The sequence below is a fragment of the Perognathus longimembris genome, chromosome 1 (genome assembly GCF_023159225.1).
Source record: "Perognathus longimembris pacificus isolate PPM17 chromosome 1, ASM2315922v1, whole genome shotgun sequence".
Lineage (NCBI taxonomy): Eukaryota > Metazoa > Chordata > Mammalia > Rodentia > Heteromyidae > Perognathus > Perognathus longimembris.
In genome coordinates, this window is record NC_063161.1 from 77,802,716 (window position 1) to 77,821,153 (window position 18,438).

Here is an 18,438-nt window from a genome sequence, read left to right on the forward strand (position 1 = left end):
TAAAATCTGTTTGGTCAGGTACAAACCCAACAGCTTTAACCTGCTTTGAGGACCTCTGGGTGAAAGAACTTTTTCTACCCTTTCACCCTAAGTCTATACTTGCCTTTGTAAGGGAGGTGTAAGACAATACCTGTTCAGGTAAGCTTCCATTCTATGTCCTTTGATTGGAGAGTTGAGAGTGTTAATGTTGAAAGGTCTGTTGTATTTCCTTTCATTTTGTTGTCTTTATGATGTTACATCTTTCCTGTTCTTCCTTTGCTCTTTGCTGGTTTATTTATGTAGTAGGGTTTATTCTTTGTTGTCCTTTTTTTTAATGGAATATAAAACTATTTATTGACCACTGTTCACCATTATTTACAATAAAGTAAACAATATACAGTTGGGTGACATTCTGATTACTACAAAGTTGTTTCTCTGGCTTTTGTGGAACCAGTAACCCAATACTGAAAATAATTGAGCCTACATGTAAGGAATGAGTTGGGGTAAAGAAAAAGCATGCAGGTCAATAATTATAAAATTCTGTCCATTCATTTAGGCCAGTAGGTCCTAAATAGTCACATCTCTAACCAGCTGATTTTACATTTCCATGAGCTGAGTGTTAGATAGCCCATGACCCAGTATTCTGTAAAGGAATGCTCACTACAGGAAATTTTAGTGAAAGGAAATCAAGATTTGTCTTTTCTCATCTGGGTGAGGGAAGTTGTTATTAGCTTAAATTTTTTCCTTTCAAGAAGTTTTGCAAAGCTATTGCATTTGCATATCTATGGCAGAGGCAGGAGGACCTAAAGTTTGAGGCTAGCTAGCCTGGCTACCTAGGAAGTTCAAGGTGAACCTGAGCTGCCTAGAGACCCTGTCTCAAAAATCAACAAAAAACTAAAACAAGGGCCAGGGAGTTAACTAAGTGATACATCATTTACCTACATATGCAAGGCTGTGGGTCTGATGCCCAACACCTCTAAACAAGCAAAATCTCCAAAACAAAAAACTACCTATGTAAGTATTTTGTTTACACACACACAAACACAAAAAAGAAAATTCAGGATGGTCCTTCAACATAGCAGTTAAAGACAAGTTGTTCTGATTAAGTAATGGCCCCCCAAAATTGCCTAATATTAAAAAAAAAGCCACAATCTGTTTCTGAATGCAGAGGAAATATACCATGGTATTAAACATTTTTTCCTAATAAAGTAAGCAACTACAGAAAGCCTTTATTATATTTGTTCAAAGTAACCAGTGCTATTGAGGAAAAAAGAAAAACCTCAACTCCCCCAATACTACTTTCAAAACCAACATGTCATACTTGATTTTCATTAGAATGTAGTTATTGTTTCACACCATTAATTCAAAAACCAAGACTCGGATTTTATATATGTGTGTAAATATATATAAAAAGCAATGCAAACAATTATTGAGCTTCATCTTCTGGACAAGAATGCCAAGTTAGTCTCTCTTCATAGAAAGCAATCACAATCTGAGGACACTTCATATTCGCCTCTTTTGCCAGCACCAAGTCAGCTTCATCTGAATCTTTCCATTTCTTAAGAAACATCAATTCTCCACTGCTGTCTGTGCCACCAATTATTCATTAAGGATCCTGATCCCTAGCAAACCCCCTTGGTTTGTCAGCAGCATCTCTTTTCTTCTTTGATTTGCTATCATCAGATTCACTGTCCGATAAAGATTTTCTTTTTGTACCATCCTTTTCTTTACCAGCTTTTTGAGAATTAAGAAATGCTTCAATTAATTCTGGACAATCTAAATTTTCTTCAGGTTCCCAAGTATTATCAGCATCTGTAAATCCCTTCCACTTCAGGAAATATTCTACCTTCCCATTCACTACACGTCAGTCCAGTGCTTTTTCTACAACAAATTCTTCAGGCTCTTCTTCAACTTTTTTACTCTTTCCATTCTGTTTCTTTCCCATTTTTTGCAATGTAGTCTTGTTAGAGGCCATTTTTAATTGTAGACTTGAAGAACTATTACTCAGATGCTCTGGTCGCGATCCTGCAGCAGCAGCGTCTCCGGCCCACGGGCTTCCCTCTTTCTTATTCTTGGTTGTCTTCTGTGTGTGTGTGTGTGTGTGTGTTTAAGCATCTTGAAGTGCTGGTCTTGTGGTCATTAATTCCTTTTGTTTATCACGGAAGGTTTTTCTTTCTTCCTCAATTATGAAAGATAGCTCTGTGTATATAGTAATCCAGATTGACAGTTGTTATATTTCAGGGTTGCAATTACATCCTTCTATTTCATCCTTCCATTTAGAGTTCATTTAGAGTCTGTGCTGAGAAATCTGCTATTATTCTTATGGGTTTTCCCTTGTATGAAATTTTTCACTTCTTTGAGATTTTCAACATTTCTTTCCTTATTCTATACATTTAGTATTTTAGTTATACTGTATCTAGGAATATTTTCAGTTTTGCCTGTTTGGTGTTCTGTAGGTCTCCTCCCTCTGGATGGGCCTTTCTCAAAGTTGAGGATATTATCTGCTGTTATTTTATTGAGTAGGTTAATCTGTACCTTAAGTTTGTATCTGTTCTCTTTCTTCTGTACCCATGTACAGATCTGGTCTTTCGATGGTGTCCCAGATGTCTGTCTTGCACATTCACTCTGTGTTTTCTTAGTTTTGGTTTGTTTTTTTCAAAGTCTTTGACTGATTTGCTTATTCTGCTTTATTTTCAGTCCCTACTACTCTATTATCAACTGGTTTTGCTCTGTTAGATGCTCTACTAAGAGTTTTTTAGGATTTGTTCTCTGGTTTTAGTTTTTATTACTATTATTTTTCAATGTACGGTTGAACTCAGGATCTCTTCCACATGAGCTATAACTCAACCTCTAGCTTTTTGTTCATTAATTGGAGATAAGAGTCTCATGAATTTATCTGCCCAGGCTGGCTTTAAACTACGATCCTTAGATCTCAGCCTCCTAAGTAGTTAGGATTGTAGGTGTGAATCACTGGCACCCAGCATCATTGAAGTTCTCTATTATAAAGTTGTTAGCTCTTGAGAGAGACATGTTGCCTTGTTTACTCATGAACTTTGTGGTTTTATGCTGAGAGTTATGCATCCAAGGCCAAGTTTTTGATGAATATGTCAATCTTCGGTTTCCTTTTAGTTGATTATTTCTTTTTAAAATTATTTTATCATTGTTACAAAGGTGATACACAGAGGGGTTACCATTTCATAAGTCAGGTAATGAGTTCATAGCTGACGACTTCTTGCAGGTTCCCTAAGACTATATAGTAGCTGTGTGGTGGTGTACTTTTCTTTCCTGTCACTAGATTGGAGGTGTGTGGCTCACAGGTCACACCTTCAGTTTCAATGCTCAGGACTCTGTGTGGACCTCTTCTCCACTCGAGGTGTGAGGAAGCTTGGCTGCAAAAGCTGATGTTGTTGATAAAACACAACCCTGTGTTGGGGGCATTCCCTGATGAAGACCACTGCTGTGCCAGCATCTCTAGATAAATATAGAAGCAAAGATGTATCTCTGTGATCTAGGAAGACTTAAGTTAACCAGAGTTGTAAGGGGAAGGAGACAGTGAGGGAAACAATAATGATTGAAACCAGGTATTCAATTATTACAGGCCAGGAAGGGTAGGAGGTTAATAAGAAAGTGGAGTGAGGTAAGTAGAAAAGATCAAGTTAGCATTGTGTTGAGGGGGAAGAGGGGAGATAGATGTAGAAATTGAACAGATAACGTGTGCGTGCATACACACATGCACTCACTCACACACAAACAAAATGATGTTTGGGCAGTCTAGTTACCTGCAAGGATTAAGGATGGGGGGAATAGAGATGGAAGAAATATGGGTGACATCAGTCCTAATTGTAGACAGAAGAAAAGTACAAATGAGGAAGTGCAAAGGGGAGGGATGCAGTTCAGTGGTAAAATACTTCCTAGCCAGCATGAGGCACTGGGCTCGCAAGATCCCCAGTACTGAAAAAGAAAAAAAAAAAAAAAAAAAAAAGACAGACAGGCCCACACCTGGAATCCAAGCTACTCAGGAGGCTGAGATCTGAAGATTGTTGGTTCAAAGCCATCCCAGGCAAGAAGGTCTATGAGACTCTTATCTCTACTCAACTACCAAAAAGCCAGAAGTGAGTCTGTGGCTCAAGTAGTAGAACATTAGCCTTGAGCAATAGGAGCTTAGGGACATAGCCCAGACCCTGAGTTCAAGCCCCAGAACTGGCACAAAAAAATAAAAATAAGATTGAATACTGAAACGTGGGTCTTGTGCCCTACATTTATGACTGTGAAGCAAAGGAGGGAGAGAAAAACAGAGCTGAGGAATACATGGGAGGAGAATATAGAATTACTTGTGTCTGATATGCCAAAAATATCACTACAAATAAGCAGATGAACCAAACCTAAAGAGCAACAAAGGCAAACACATAAACAAAATAAGAATTTTCAGGCTGGGAATATGGCCTACTGGCAAGAGTGCTTGCCTTATATACATGAAGCCCTGGGTGCAATTCCCCAGCACCACAATATATACAAAAAGGCCAGAAGTGGTGCTGTGGCTCAAGTGGCAGAGTGCTAGCCTTGAGCAAAAAGAAGCCAGGGACAGTGCTCAGGCCTTGAGTCCAAGGCCTAGGACTGGCAAAAAAAAAGAATTTTCATTTGTTCTTATGTGTATGTATATTTAGACATAGTTCTATTGCTATTAAAATGTGTAGGGATGGTCTATGAACTTGGTGCTGGTGGCTCACGCCTATAATCCTAACTACCCAGGAGGCTGCGATCCAAGGATCAAGGTTCAAGCCAGCCCAGGCAGACAAAACTGCAAGACTCTTACCTCCTTGTAGTTAACTAAAAGCAGAGGTGTGGCTGAAATGGTAAAGTACCAGCCGTGAGCAAAACAAAACAGTAAGCAAGAACTTGGGGCCCTGCTTTCAAGTGCCAATACAGACAAATGCTCCACAAGTGCCTTCATATATATATATGTATGTATACATATATATGTATACATATATGCATACATATATATGGTCTATTTTATGTAATTAAGGAAGTGAATCATAGATAAACAGTAATTTTTAAAAATGTATCCTTCATGATAACAAAATCAAGGATGCCCTAGAAAAGTATGATTTTTCTCATTTCTCTCACTTTTTTTTTTTTGATGGTACTGGAGTTTAAAAGACCTTGTACTTGCTAGGCAGGTGTTATAGCACTTGAGCCATACCCCCAGCCTTCATTTCTTCTAGATATTTTACATACTAAATTAAAATGTCCCCATTATATCACCATGTAGCAACCTGAGAAAGTATTACAGGTTGAGCCACACAGCTCAAACCCTCTCCTAGCTACTTGGTGGGGCAGTGATCAGGGAATGATGGTTTGAGGCAAAAGATTGGGCACTGTGCTATGCATCTGTCACCCAGCTAGGGAGGGAAACACAAACAGGGTCACAGTTCAGGCCAGCCCGGACATACATTGAGACCCTATTTCAAAAGATAGCCAGGGCAAAAGGGACTGAGCTCAAACCCCAATACCAGCAAGGAAAAATATTTATAATATTAAATATAAAGGAACAATTACACATTCACTGTGATGGTGACTAAAAGTATAAATATCTGAAAATTTTGGATAGAATTTTGGTAGAATTAGGACATTTTTAGAATTTCTCATTCTTTTAAATATCCCATTATTGTATAGTAAAAGTTAAAAGAAATGTGAGTGGTTGTGTACATGTATAAAGTAGTCATAAAGTTGGGCATCGTGCATCTGTAGTCCTAGCTGCTTTGGAGGCTGAAGTAGGAACAGCACCTGAGTCCAGAGGTTCAAGGCCAGCCTGAGTCATCAGTATAGCAAGACCCCTATCAAATGAATAAGATAACTGAACCTTTTGCTTTTTGACAAAATAGTTGTGAGGTAGGCAAATCTTTTGAATATTTAGTTTTGCCGGCAGAGTGCTGGTAGATCAGGCCTAGAATCCTAGCTACTTGGGAGTCTGAGATTTGAGGATTACAAAGCCAGCCCAGACTCCTTGGCACAGGACGGAACTTCCTGAACAAAGACCCAGAAAGGCTACAAATCAAAGAAAGGTTGGACAAATGGGACTGCATCAAACTGCAGAGCTTCTGCACGGCAAAGGACATAGCTTGCAAGATAAACAGAAAGCCCACAGACTGGGAGAAGATCTTTACCGGCCATTCAACAGACAAAGGCCTCATATCTAAAATATATGCAGAACTAAAAAAATTACTTTCCTCCAAAACAAAATCGCAAAGAATAGCCCACTCATCAAGTGGGCTAAAGACCTACAAAGAGACTTCTCTGATGAGGAAATGAGAATGGCCAAGAGACATATGAAAAAGTGCTCTACATCACTGGCTGTAAAGGAAATGCAAATCAAAACAACATTGAGATTCCATCTCACCCCAGTAAGAATGTCATATATCAAGAAAACTAACAATAACAGTTGTTGGAAGGGATGTGGCCAAAAGGGAACCCTACTTCATTGTTGGTGGGAATGTAAACTGGTTCAGCCACTCTGGCAAGCAGTATGGAGATTCCTCAGAAGGCTAAATGTAGAACTCCCCTATGACCCAGCAACCCCACTTTTGGGTATTTATCCAAAAAACTACAAACAAAATCAAAGTAAAGCCACCAGTACAACAATGTTCATTGCAGCGCAATTTGTCATAGCGAGAATCTGGAACCAACCCAGATGCCCCTCCGTAGACGAATGGATCAGGAAAATGTGGTACATATACACAATGGAATTTTATGCCTCTATCAGGAAGAATGACATTGCCCCATTTGTAAGGAAATGGAAGGACTTGGAAAAAATTATACTACGTGAAGTGAGCCAGACCCAAAGAAACATGGACTCTATGGTCTCCCTTATTGGGAATAATTAGCACAGGTTTAGGCAAGTCACAACAGAGGATCACAAGAGCCCAATAGCTATACCCTTATAACCACATAAGATGATGCTAATTGAAATGAACTCCATTTTATGAAAATGATTGTTATATCAGAGTTGTAACTTCTTTCAACATCCCATGTGTATCTGTAGTTCCTACTAGTGATGATGTTCGTGTATCACCTTCTTGTGATTGTATCTACACTATCTCTGTAATCTTATCTGAGTGTATGGGAAACAGTGTGTACTGGTATTAGAATTAGGAAATTCAAAGGGAATACCAAAATTGAGAGACAAAGGGTAAAATACGAGAAACAACAACAAAAGCAATACTTTCAAAACTGTTTGGTGTAAGTGAACTGAACACCTCATGGGGGGACAGGGGGAGGGGGGAGGGGGGTATGAGGGACAAGGTAACAAACAGTACAAGAAATGTATCCAATGCCTAACGTATGAAACTGTAACCTCTCTGTACATCAGTTTTATAATAAAAAAGAAAAAGAAAAAGAAAAGAAAAGTCAAAACAAAAAACAAAGCCAGCCCAGACAGGAAAATCCTTAAGACTCTTACCTCCAGTTAACCATGAAAAGAAAAGCCAGAAGTAGAACTGTGATTCAAGAGATTGAGTACCAGCCTTGAGTAAAAGAAGCTCAGAGACCGTGCCCAGGCCCTGAGTTTAAGCTGTAGGGCCAGCACAAAAAGCAAACACTTAGTTTTGCCACTTTTGTCTTAATATTTTTGTGCTGGTACTTGGGCTTGAACTCAGGGCCTTGTGCTTTCATTTGGCTATTTCACTCCAAGCTGGTACTGCACCATTTGAGCCATGCCTCACTGACCCATTTTTGTCTGTGTAAAGTCTGCATATCAGGGCACATTGCTAACCATGTGTTGGCTTTCCAGAATCACCTTACTACACCAAGCCACGGAAAATGACGTCGTGGCGGTCCCTGCGGACCGCGGGAGGCATGCCTCTGAGCAGCAGGCTGGCCCAGACACCGCAGAAGCTCTGGCTGGGTGCTGCTAAGCAAGGTATATGGCAGGGTGACTGGAGAGAGGGTGCTCCCTGGGTGTCGCCAGGCCTGGTGCCTAGGGACACTGGGGCAAGGTTCGCCGGATCTGCTCAGGTGATGCAGGGGCCCCTTCTGCTCTGCTGCATCTCAGCCCTGCTGGGTGGCTGGGGTGTGTGTGGCAGGGCCAGCTCCAGCAGCTAGAAGAGCCCACTGTGACATTTATGGGGGGTTTGCAAGCTGTTCCACATGACGCTGCTCCTTGGAGACATCATGTAGTGGATTCTCTGCAACGCTGCATGATGCTACATGCCAGGGCCTTGCCATTTGACTGTGGGGGCCTGTGCTGAGCCAGCCTCAACAGGGTGTCTCAGCAGGGTGTCTTCTGGGTGGTGGGAGTTTTCTTGCAACCCAGAAGGGTGAGGATAGGGAAAGCTTCCATTGCCCTTGCATTCGAGCCAGGACGACAGGCCCAGCCCACAGAGTTCATGCTCACTGGGAGCACTCATGGACCCCCACTCAGTGCCAGTGGCACTCCTAGCTACCTGAGAGAAGCCATGGGACAAAGAACTTGCCGCACAGGTGCTGCGCCAGCCCTACTGGGCATGCCAGCTGGGCTGGGCTGGGCTGGAGTGATCCTTGTCACAGCCTTCCAAGTAGTGGGGATCACAGGCTTACCACCATGCCTGGCTGGTTGAGAGACTTAGGGTCCTTTTTTCACTGCTTAAGAAGGGAATATCACTAACTTCCAGCTTTCCACTAAGTGGTAGCCAGGAATTCTCTCCCTTTCAATGACCTCTGAGAGCCTGTGTGTTCCTCCAGGCCACACCCCGGGGATTACCATCTACAGAGAGAAAGAAGACATGTACGACGAGATCACTGAGCTGAAGAAGGTAGACCTGCCTGCCTTTCACCATGTCAGGGCCAGGGTGTGCCCTTCGGGTAGAGCCCGAGTATCACTCATACACTGGCTGAGGGAGGCCTGGTCACAGCAGCTGTCCAGAAGGTGACACCTGCTCTGGGCAGCACCCAAGCCTCAGCTCCCAACCTGGCCAGCCCACACTGGCTCCACTTACTCAAGGGCAATGGGCTGGTGAGGGTCCCCATGCCAGCCTTCAATAGCACAGAAGGGGCACTTGGTGTGGTATCGTTAACCTGCTCAGGTGACCCACTCATGTGACAACATTCAACAAAGCCTACAGGCAGACAGGGCCCTCATTACAGCCGCTGACATCAACTTGAGACATATCACTTAGCCAGCAGGACAGAGATCGAGCACCTGCTCCCACGGCTACACTCAGTGGGGTGGGAATGGCCTCACGTGACATCATTGCACTAGCTCCCATGAATGCTGTTTCCAAAGCAGGTAACTGGGCTCCCTCTGTTGCCTTAATCTCCATGTTGCTCTTCTGGCTGCCTGCACCATGGAGCTGCTGTTATTTGGGATCATGGAGGGAATTTCCATTAGGTTAGGAGATGGCTGAGTGCCCTTGGGGAAGCCTGTGCACTGCTCCCAAGGCTCTTCTCCAGCTACGGTTAGGCCTCTGGGAACATGGTACCAACTCTCTTCAAAGGCACATCTGCTTAAAATCAGCCTGCCTCCCACCCTCCAAGATGTGGGCCACATTCTCTGAGATCCTGAGTACCCCAACAGTTTTCCTGTGTACAGTGCCTCAGCTTCCTGTTAGAAAATGGATATGGTAGCCAGGCATGGAGGCCATGCCTGAAATCCCAGCTACTTGGGAGGCAGAGGCAGGAGGGTCTCAAAGCAGAGGCCAGACTAAGCGCCTTAGTGACACCTGCCAAAATAAAAAAAGGGCTGGGGACATACTGAGATTCAGAGCTAGACTGGGGTTTGAACCCTAGTGCCCACCCCACATCCTGTTGGCTTTGTTGACCTGTTGAGAAGATGCAATATAATAATCCAGGCTGTTTATCAGTACACTGCCTGAGGTGTGTTGCGAATTCACATGTCCTGGCCATCCTGATGCTCATCACTGGGTTTGTAACTTTCCTCGTATGCTTTCCAGTTCTGTCATTCCCATTTTGTTCATGTCTTGTTTAATTTGCTCAAACATGTTTGCTAAGGAAGATTTTCTAGGAAGGCTGCTGAAAAATCTCATTCAAATGAGATTCAAATAAGACTTTTCTGGTCCTTCATATGAAAAGAGTTCTCCACTGAAACATGTAGGCTATTATGTCATGAGACTCAGGCCCCCATTACGTTGCTCTGGGGACACCTCACCACCTGCAGGCAGTTGGATGTGCAGTTCCACACCTGGCCTTTACCTGCCCTTGTGGCATGCTGATGGGGTTCTACCCCCGCCCCACCTTCTGTCAGGTAACCTCAGCACCCCTGGCTCCTGCAGCCCTGAGGTCTGCCTACCTGACCCGGCTGTACAGCGCCCCCATGTGGTTGTGCCTGGTCTACAGTCATGGGCTGTCTGCCCTTAGCTGAAGAGAACCATTTGGGGGGCTTTTTAGTAGGGGCTAGAACTGGTGCTTGAACTCAGAGCCTCTTTCTCTTACTTGCTTTTATGGTCAAGGCTGTGACTTGACCACTTGAGCTATATAGCTCCTCTTCCAGTCTTTTTGCTGGTTCATTGGAGATAGGAGTCTCCTTCTATCTCCATGGAGAGACTTTTCTGTCCATTCTGGCTTTGAACGACAGTCCTTTAGATCCTAGCTTCTAAGCAGCTAGGATTACAGGGGTGATTCACTGCCACCCAGTTCATTTTGGAGGCTTTTATTGTCTGCCCGTTGGTGTTAGCTTCTTCACATTATGTCCAGATGAAGCAGAAAGAAAACCAAAGTAGTGTTCTGTTCCACATCAAAGCTTTGCTTCCTTTCCTTCTCTTCCTTTCTCCTTGCTTGTGCTGGGATCAAGCCCTGGGCCTCATGCATGCTGAACAATGCCCTACTGCTGAGCTCCACCCAGCCTTGACCTCAGTTTAACTCACACTGGTCAGGTTTTCTGGGTTTTCCAGATTGCACAAAGCTTTTCCAAGTGAGGACACTAAAGAGTCTTCATCTTTATCACCTCCTCATAAAAGGTCCTCATTGTGACCCACGATCTCCCCAATCCTCCCACCCCATGCTGCGCCCTGAGGGGAAACAGGCAGCTCAGGATGCCCCTCCCAGGACCCATGTGTCACTGTGTCACTGTACGCTGGCCCTCTCTGCTCCAGTTGCTGCACATGCAGAAAAACGATGTGGACCTGATGAGGACAAAGCTGCGGCGCTTGGAAGAGGAAAATAACAGGAAGGATCGACAGATAGAGCAGCTGCTGGACCCAGGGCGGGTAAGTCATCTGCGGCCTGGCCCCTGATTGCATGAGGAGGGAGCCAGGGGTGGCAGTTGGGGTACCCACCTCTTCTGCTTCCATCCGCTCACCGCAGGGCTCAGATTTCATCCGGACTCTGGCGGACAAGAGGCCTGATTCTGGCTGGGTGAGTAGAGCCTGCCTCCAAGATCACAGGTAGGGACACCGAGGGCTGTACTTGTACAGCCATTGCTGCAGGGATGGGGAACCAGAACTTTCTAGAACTGTTCTCAGAGCCATAGGGTGCTAAGAAGATGCCTCAGGATTTGTCATAAGGAATAAGATGGGGTGAGCAGGCTTAACACAGAAGCCAAAAAATGAATGTTAGTGAGAAGAACCAAGGTGGCAGCTAGTCCAGTGCACAGCTGGGTTGCGTGATTTGCATGGACAAGGCAGCCCATGTCCTTGACGACACCGTGGGTCTAGCAGCAAGCTCCTCTGCTGAGTGCCAGGCACCCAGGCTGGTGAGGGCTGCGCTGTGGCTGTGTTGCAGCATCTGAGGCACGTCAGGTGACAGGAATGGAGGAGGCACCATCTGTGGATGAGGTGTGTGCCTGGTGACAGAGGCATGGAGGAGGCCCTTTCTGGATGGGGAAGCCAGTTTCCATGTTACCAAGTATAGGAAGTAATGATGTGACTCACGAACTGTATCACCTAGATCAACATTTGCTAAAAATGCTCCACATTAAGGTGGAAATGGAACCATATGATGGGAGGTAGGATGATACCAAGTAACGCAGAGTTGCTTTCTGCCCAGAATGTGTAGAAAAAATTCTACAACCCACTAAAGAGAAGCAGTTTCTGAAATGCAGTACATGCATGATGAGTGTAACAGGAAGCGTGCTGTAGCTCTATGCCCTTGCCAAAGGCTTCTGGATGGGTCTGGATGTTTCTACAGGAAAATAGTTTTATTTCCTTAATCAGGTAGCCAGTGAATGAGATTAGGCAGTGTCTTAGGTGCTGCAGGCTGGCCCCGGGCCATCCCCAACCTCAGCCTCCACAGCAGTAGGGACCACAGGCCCCACTCCTGGCTAAGCAGAGCACCTGGTACCACAGCTGTGCTGTGAGGTGGTTCACTTTGCACAAAGATGTGACCTGCTTGCTCCTGTGTAACAGAGTTCCTGAAATCAGGAAACAGATTTGCCTAAGTCGGTTCCCCTGGCTACACTAACTCTGTCCCAGCCCAATCACACCAGAACCAGGCCGTTCTTATGGGAAGAAGTTAGAGCAAAGCCTCACACTGTAAAGCAAAGCAGCAAACCACATAAATGATCAAAACTACCTTTGGTGAACGAGCAGAACTGGTGTGCCAGGAACCTACACAGTGGATGGGCTGTGCAGAGGCAATCGTCAGTCAAATGGCTGCCCACTGCAAGACATAGGGAACATGCCTGTAATCCCAGCTACTCTGGAGGCTGCGATCTGACAAGCTTCAAAGCCAGATCAGTCAGACAAATTGTTTTTTGTTGTTTCTTTTTTAATGTGCCAGTACTTGGATTTTAACTCACAGCCTCAACTCTCACTTGCTTTTGCACTTGAGAGTCTCTACCGCTTGAACCACACCTCCACTTACGGCTTTGTGTTGGTTAATTGGAAAGAAGTCTCTGGGAATGTGTATGTCTTGTTGTAGAAGAACAGTGCAGATGTGTACGTGTAGGAGGGGCGTCACAGGCCAGGGGTACTGAGAGGATGGGAAAGCATGCACACAGCTCTGTAGTTAGCAGCAGACTGCCCCAGTATGCTGGTGTGCCTGCACAAGCGTGTGCACACAACAGCAAGCCCCTCTGTGACAGCCTGTGGGCTAGGCAGGTGCCTGTTGGGGGCGAGGAGAGTGGCCTCCTCCATAAAGCCATGGTTGATTTGAAGAATGGTGTTCACGTGAGATGAGGACCTGACGTGAAAGCTGTGTGGTGAGATGAGCATGTCGGTACAGTCTGTTGAGGGTATGAGCCCACACACAGGAGGAGGTAATAGGCGAGTATGCCAGACTCTGCCCTGCTGCCCTCTTCCCTCGTGAGGACTGACAATGATGCTGAATATAAGCCAGGTCCTAGTTTTGATGTGGAAGGTCACAGTAGCTTCCTGGAGAGGAATGGTGGACAGTGCATCGAGCCTGTTCTCCCGAGCATGCCCTGCGCTCAGGGCCCAGCTGCTACTACAGCTGCTGCCGCCACCGCCCCATGTCCACGTCTTGTGCCCTTTGTTCCCTACACAATAAGGGACAGCAAGTAGGGCAGTGGCCTACAGGGAGGACTGCTTTGGAAAGAAGGAAGGATGGGCAAGTGGAAGGGTCCAGCTGGGTGGGATTGTGTGAGTCAAATGAGCCTGAGCCTCCAGCAGGAGTGGGGAGAACTTGGGCCCCAGAGACGCTGGCTGAGGTGGCGGCCCTCTGCCAGCAGGTCATCACCGGGCTCAAGCAGAGGATCTTCCGGCTGGAGCAGCAGTGCAAGGAGAAGGACAGCACCATCAGGTGTGAGCAAGCCCAGGCACCGCCGGCAGGGACCAGCCATTTGCTCCTCCATCTCTGTCTTCTTGCTAGTGTCTCTTTGTCTCTAGGGTGCATTTCCTGGGTGCTGATGCCAGCCCATAATGCCCTATCCTCTCTTGTGGCTGCATGGCACTGGCCCTGCCTCGTAGTCCGTAACTTAGCTGTCCACATTTCCTTCCCCGTCTTTTTTCTTTTCTGGTCTTCTTAGTGCCAAGAAAATGTCTGTCTTGGCTGTAGTTAAAGCTGTTTAAGGGAAACCGACCCCGGCTTGGTAGTGCATATCGCTCAGGATTGAGTGTGAGGCTCATCTGAGCTATGGTGCAAGACCGCTCCCGACAGAGAGAAAAGGGAAAGCCACATCACCTGTCTGATCTGCAGCCCCCCCTGCGGTACCCCACTCTTTGTTCCTCCTGGGTCTGCTTCTGAGCTTCTGGGTACTCAACTCTCCTGTGTCTTTGGCGCCTTTAGTGCGAAGCCCTTAGCATGACGGGAGCCAGGTGACTATGCCAACAGCCCCAAACGGAAAAGATTCAAATCCAATCCCCTTCCCCACCTGCCCCGGATGGTCTGTCCTCCCCGCTATCTGCTTTCTGAGGCGCCATGTGAGGACAGCTGCTTGCTTGGGAAGTGCTGCACATGAGGCATCCTCCATCAGCTTCTGCACACGGCCTTCTCTCTCCCATCTCAGTTCTCTTCCAAAGCCATCCCCTCTCTGACTGCCGGTGCTGCCCCAGGCCCTGGCCTTGTCATGGTAACTCTGAACTTGGGTTCCCAGCAAACTCCAGGCAGACATGAAGACCACCAACCTGGAGGAGATGCGCATCGCCATGGAGACCTATGACGATGAGGTGCAGGCACCACCCATGTGGGCAGGGCGTGTAGTCACAGGCAGACACGTGGGGAGAGGTGACTGCTGGCCCAGGGATGCGCTGGCCACGCATGCGCAGCACAGCATAACCATGAGTCCCAGCAACTTAGTGTGTGGTCCCACAGGAGGCAGAAATGGGGGTCTGTTGGCAGACGGGAAGGCTGACTGCACGCTCGCATATACTTCTGACACTCACTTGGTCCTTCCAGATCCACCGTCTCCAGACTCTGTTGGCAAGCTCCGAAGCTTCAGGGAAGAAGTACGTACCTCTCAGAGCGGGTTTCTAATGTTCCTGCCAATCCTGCAGCAGGTAGCCCCTCCTGGAAGTGCTCCTCCCTCCTGCCTGCCCCCTGGTGTGGGTGAGAGCTGGATGTGTGCACTTGGGGGTTACTGCTGTGCCTTGTGAGGCATCTACCACAGCTGATCCAGCCCATACTCCATGCATGACTCATTCTACCCTTCCACCCAGCACTTCCCACTAGCACTGCCAAAGACAGGCCTGCCTTACAAAGCAGATCCTTGAGCCACTGCTTTTACCTGAATCAGCGGCTGGGGCCTGGCTCAAGTGGTAGTGCCTTGCTCAGCATGCTTGAGGTCCCAGGCTCAATCATGAGTTCTGCAAAGCTGGATGCAGTGGCCCATGCTTAAGAGGTGGAGATTGGGAGAATCTTGATTCAAGGCCAGCATAGATAAGTTTACAAGGCCCCATCTCAACCAGTAAAAAGCCAGACTTAGCTGGGCATGCCTATGATCCTGGCTTTTCAAGAGCCTGGAATCTGAAGATCATGATTCAGAGCCAGCCCAGGCAGGAAATTCCACGAGACTCTTGTCTCCAATTAAGTACCAAGAAGCAGGAAGTGGTGCTGTGGCTTGAGTGGTAAGAGTGCTAGCTTTGAGCAAAAGAAGCTCAGGGACAGTTCTTAGGCCCTGATTTCAAGCCCCAGGACTGGCACACAATAATAAAAGAGAAATGAGTATTGTTCCATGCAGTTCCCATGGGCAGTGGGTTGGCAGGCACTGCACCTTCGCTCCGGGTGGTGCGGGCTCAGGTTCCAGCATCCTCCATTCATGTTCTCTTCACACCATCTTCCCTGCCCAAGTTGGTCCCTTTCATGCTTGCCTTCTGGTCGCCTCCCATGCAGAAGGCTGGACAGTGTTTCAGCTGTGCCCCGGGCCTCTCCAGCAGCGAAATCACAACACAAAGCCACAGAGGTGCACTAGTGTCTTTTTGCCTTAAACAAGCAGCAAAAAGAGTATTCTTTACCTGTGAGAAAATTATGTAGCCTCAGATTCTTTTCTCAGCCATCCCCACGTGGATGGCTCACCTCAAAAGCTCCATGAGCACTGGTTTTGGTTTACAGGATTTTTTTTTCATTTTTTTTTTCCCGATACTGGGGTTTGAACTCAGAACCTCACACTTGCTTGGCTTTCTTGCATGTAGCTGACCCTCTACCACTGAGTCATGCTTCTAGCCTGCCTTTTTTTGTCATCATGGGACTTGAACTCTGGGCCTGGGAGCTGTCCCTGAGCTCTTGAGCTCAAGGCTAGCATTCAGCCACTTGAGCCACAATGCTACTTCTGGTTTTCTGGTGGATAATTGGAGATAAGAGTCTCATGGACTTCCCTGTCCAGGCTGGCTTTGAGCCATGATCCTCAGATCTCAGCCTCCTGAGTGGCAAGGATTACAGGCTCCGATCTGCTTTTTTGCTGATTAATTGGAGAAGGGATTTTGCAAACTTTTCTGCTCAAGCTGACCTTGAGCTGCATTCCTCTGGATCTCAGCCCCTCTAAGTAGCTAGGGTTACAGGCATGCACCACTGGCGCCCCAGCTAGTTGGCAAATCTTTTTTTTTTTTTTCAGTTATGGGGTTTGAGGTTTGGGCTTGGGACATTATCCCTGAGCTCTTTTGCTAAAGGCTAACACTCTCCCTCTTTGAGCCACAGCTCTGCTTTCAGTCTTTCAGTTGTTAATTGGAGATGAGGCTCTCATGAGGGCTCTTCTGTCTGGGCTGGCTTTGAACCACAGTCCTCAGATCTCAGCCTCCTGAGTAGCTAGAATTGATTACAGACATGAGCTACCAGTGCCCGGCTGCAGATAAATCTTAGGGCAATTTGCAAATCCAGAATCTGCAAGTAATGAGAATCAACCATATTTTCTATTTCATGGGATAAGAGACAAAAATCAGTTGTATTACTGGTATTTATGTAATGAGAAGGAAAACCAGTTCCACATGTCGCAGTGGCCTCTGAAACCTGATACAGATCTCTGAATACAACTTCCACAGTAAGAATGGGAGTCTGTCACGGGGTTAACACTTCGCTTATTTGGGGTTCAGCATTAGTGTTCCCTATTCAACTGTAGATCCTCAGCTGTAAAGCCACTCAGCTCCCCACCAGAAAGAAGCAGGCGAAAACTTGAAGCCCACTTCTCACTGGAAGCCGCTTTTAAGGCAGTCAGATCTGGCCTCAGCCTTGCCTCTGTTGTTGCCAGGCCCTTGATGGAGAAGCCTGGCCTGAAAAGACAGAGGAAGATGAGCAGCGCCCTGCTGAACCTGTCCCGCAGCGTCCAGGAGCTGACTGAAGAGAACCAGAGCTTGAAGGAAGACCTGGACCGTGTGCTAAGCAACTCACCCACCGTCTCCAAAACGAAGAGTATTTCCTGCAAGCTACTGGGCAGGGGGGAGGGGAGGCCTCCTGCTGCAGGGGAAGATGTAGGGTAGCAGCCCCAGGGGAGTCCTGGGCCACACAGGCCCCAGGGATGTGCCCAGCATGTGCTGTGGGTAGCATGTTCTGGAAAGTGGATGTGTCCGGTTAGCAGATCTGGTGACCCATGGGGCAGGTGAGGTCTGAGGCATGGTGAGGTGGAGGCAGGCAGCTGTGGGCATGGTGTGGAACCAAGGGAGGCCACCTCAGGAGCGAGCAGGAGCAGGAGCCAAGAAGAACAAGTCAGCCCTGAGCTCAGGAAGGCTGGGAAGTGGCCGGTGAGGGCCCGGGAATGAGGACCAAGAACGGGAGCTTGGGTTTGACAAGGCAGAAGTCATTGGCGACCTTCCCCGGTCAAGCCAGGATTCTTCAGGCACTAGCACAGTGACTTCCCACAGCCCTTGCGTGTCAAGCATCTCCCGGCTGGGTCTTTGTTGCTACCTGTGCAGGGGTAGGCAAGGAGGCTGTGAGGCCATCTCTGAGAAGCCATCCAGCTAACGGGGCCTGTGCAGGCTGGCCCTGTGCAAACCTACCCTTCCCATTAGGTTACCTGGACTGGAGCAAGCCCCGGCTGCTGAGGCGCATTGTGGAGCTGGAAAAGGTGAGTGGCACAGGGCTCTGCTGAGGAGCAGCTGGCTGCATGAACCCTGGTCACCAGACATGCACAGCACAACACTGGCCAGCAGGTGGCCCCAAGTATAAACCAAAGAGCACAAGCCCTGAGGGCTGGGCTGTTTGATTTTTGTGCTGGTCTCAGGGCCTGGGCACTGTCTCTGAGCTTTTTTTTATTTATTTATTTATTTTTTTTTTTTTGGCCAGTCCTGGGCCTTGGACTCAGGGCCTGAGCACTGTCCCTGGCTTCTTCCCGCTCAAGGCTAGCACTCTGCCACTTGAGCCACAGCGCTGCTTCTGGCCGTTTTCTGTATATGTGGTGCTGGGGAATCGAACCTAGGGCCTCGGGTATCCGAGGCAGGCACTCTTGCCACTAGGCCATATCCCCAGCCCCTCTGAGCTTTTTTGCTTAAGGCTAGCACTCTACCACTTGAGTCACAGTTCCACTCTGGGTTTTGTTTTTTGTGGGTTGTTTTGTTTTGCTTTGGTTTTGGTTTTTTATTTTTTTGTAGTTAATTGGAAATGAGAATCCTAAGGACTTTCCTGCCTGTGCTGGCTCCAAACAGTGAT

General features: G+C 47.0%; 1 protein-coding gene and 1 pseudogene across 7 annotated transcripts in view; one reads left to right on the plus strand and one right to left on the minus strand.

Annotated features, from left to right (window-relative positions):
- The window catches only part of Iqce (IQ motif containing E), a 41,096-nt gene that overhangs the window by 6,090 nt on the left and 16,568 nt on the right, over positions 1-18,438 (plus strand). For 6 of the 7 annotated variants that reach the window (XM_048330233.1, XM_048330243.1, XM_048330244.1 and 3 more), the window contains 9 exons: positions 7,769-7,897; positions 8,698-8,768; positions 11,064-11,177; positions 11,275-11,325; positions 13,595-13,668; positions 14,462-14,534; positions 14,764-14,813; positions 17,045-17,214; positions 17,802-17,857. In XM_048330233.1, coding sequence (XP_048186190.1) covers positions 7,769-7,897; positions 8,698-8,768; positions 11,064-11,177; positions 11,275-11,325; positions 13,595-13,668; positions 14,462-14,534; positions 14,764-14,813; positions 17,045-17,214; positions 17,802-17,857 — 788 coding nt within the window. The remainder of the gene's footprint in view (positions 1-7,768; positions 7,898-8,697; positions 8,769-11,063; positions 11,178-11,274; positions 11,326-13,594; positions 13,669-14,461; positions 14,535-14,763; positions 14,814-17,044; positions 17,215-17,801; positions 17,858-18,438) is intronic. The other variant, XM_048330240.1, reaches the window with a different exon arrangement.
- On the minus strand, positions 902-2,005 carry LOC125339170 (annotated as a pseudogene).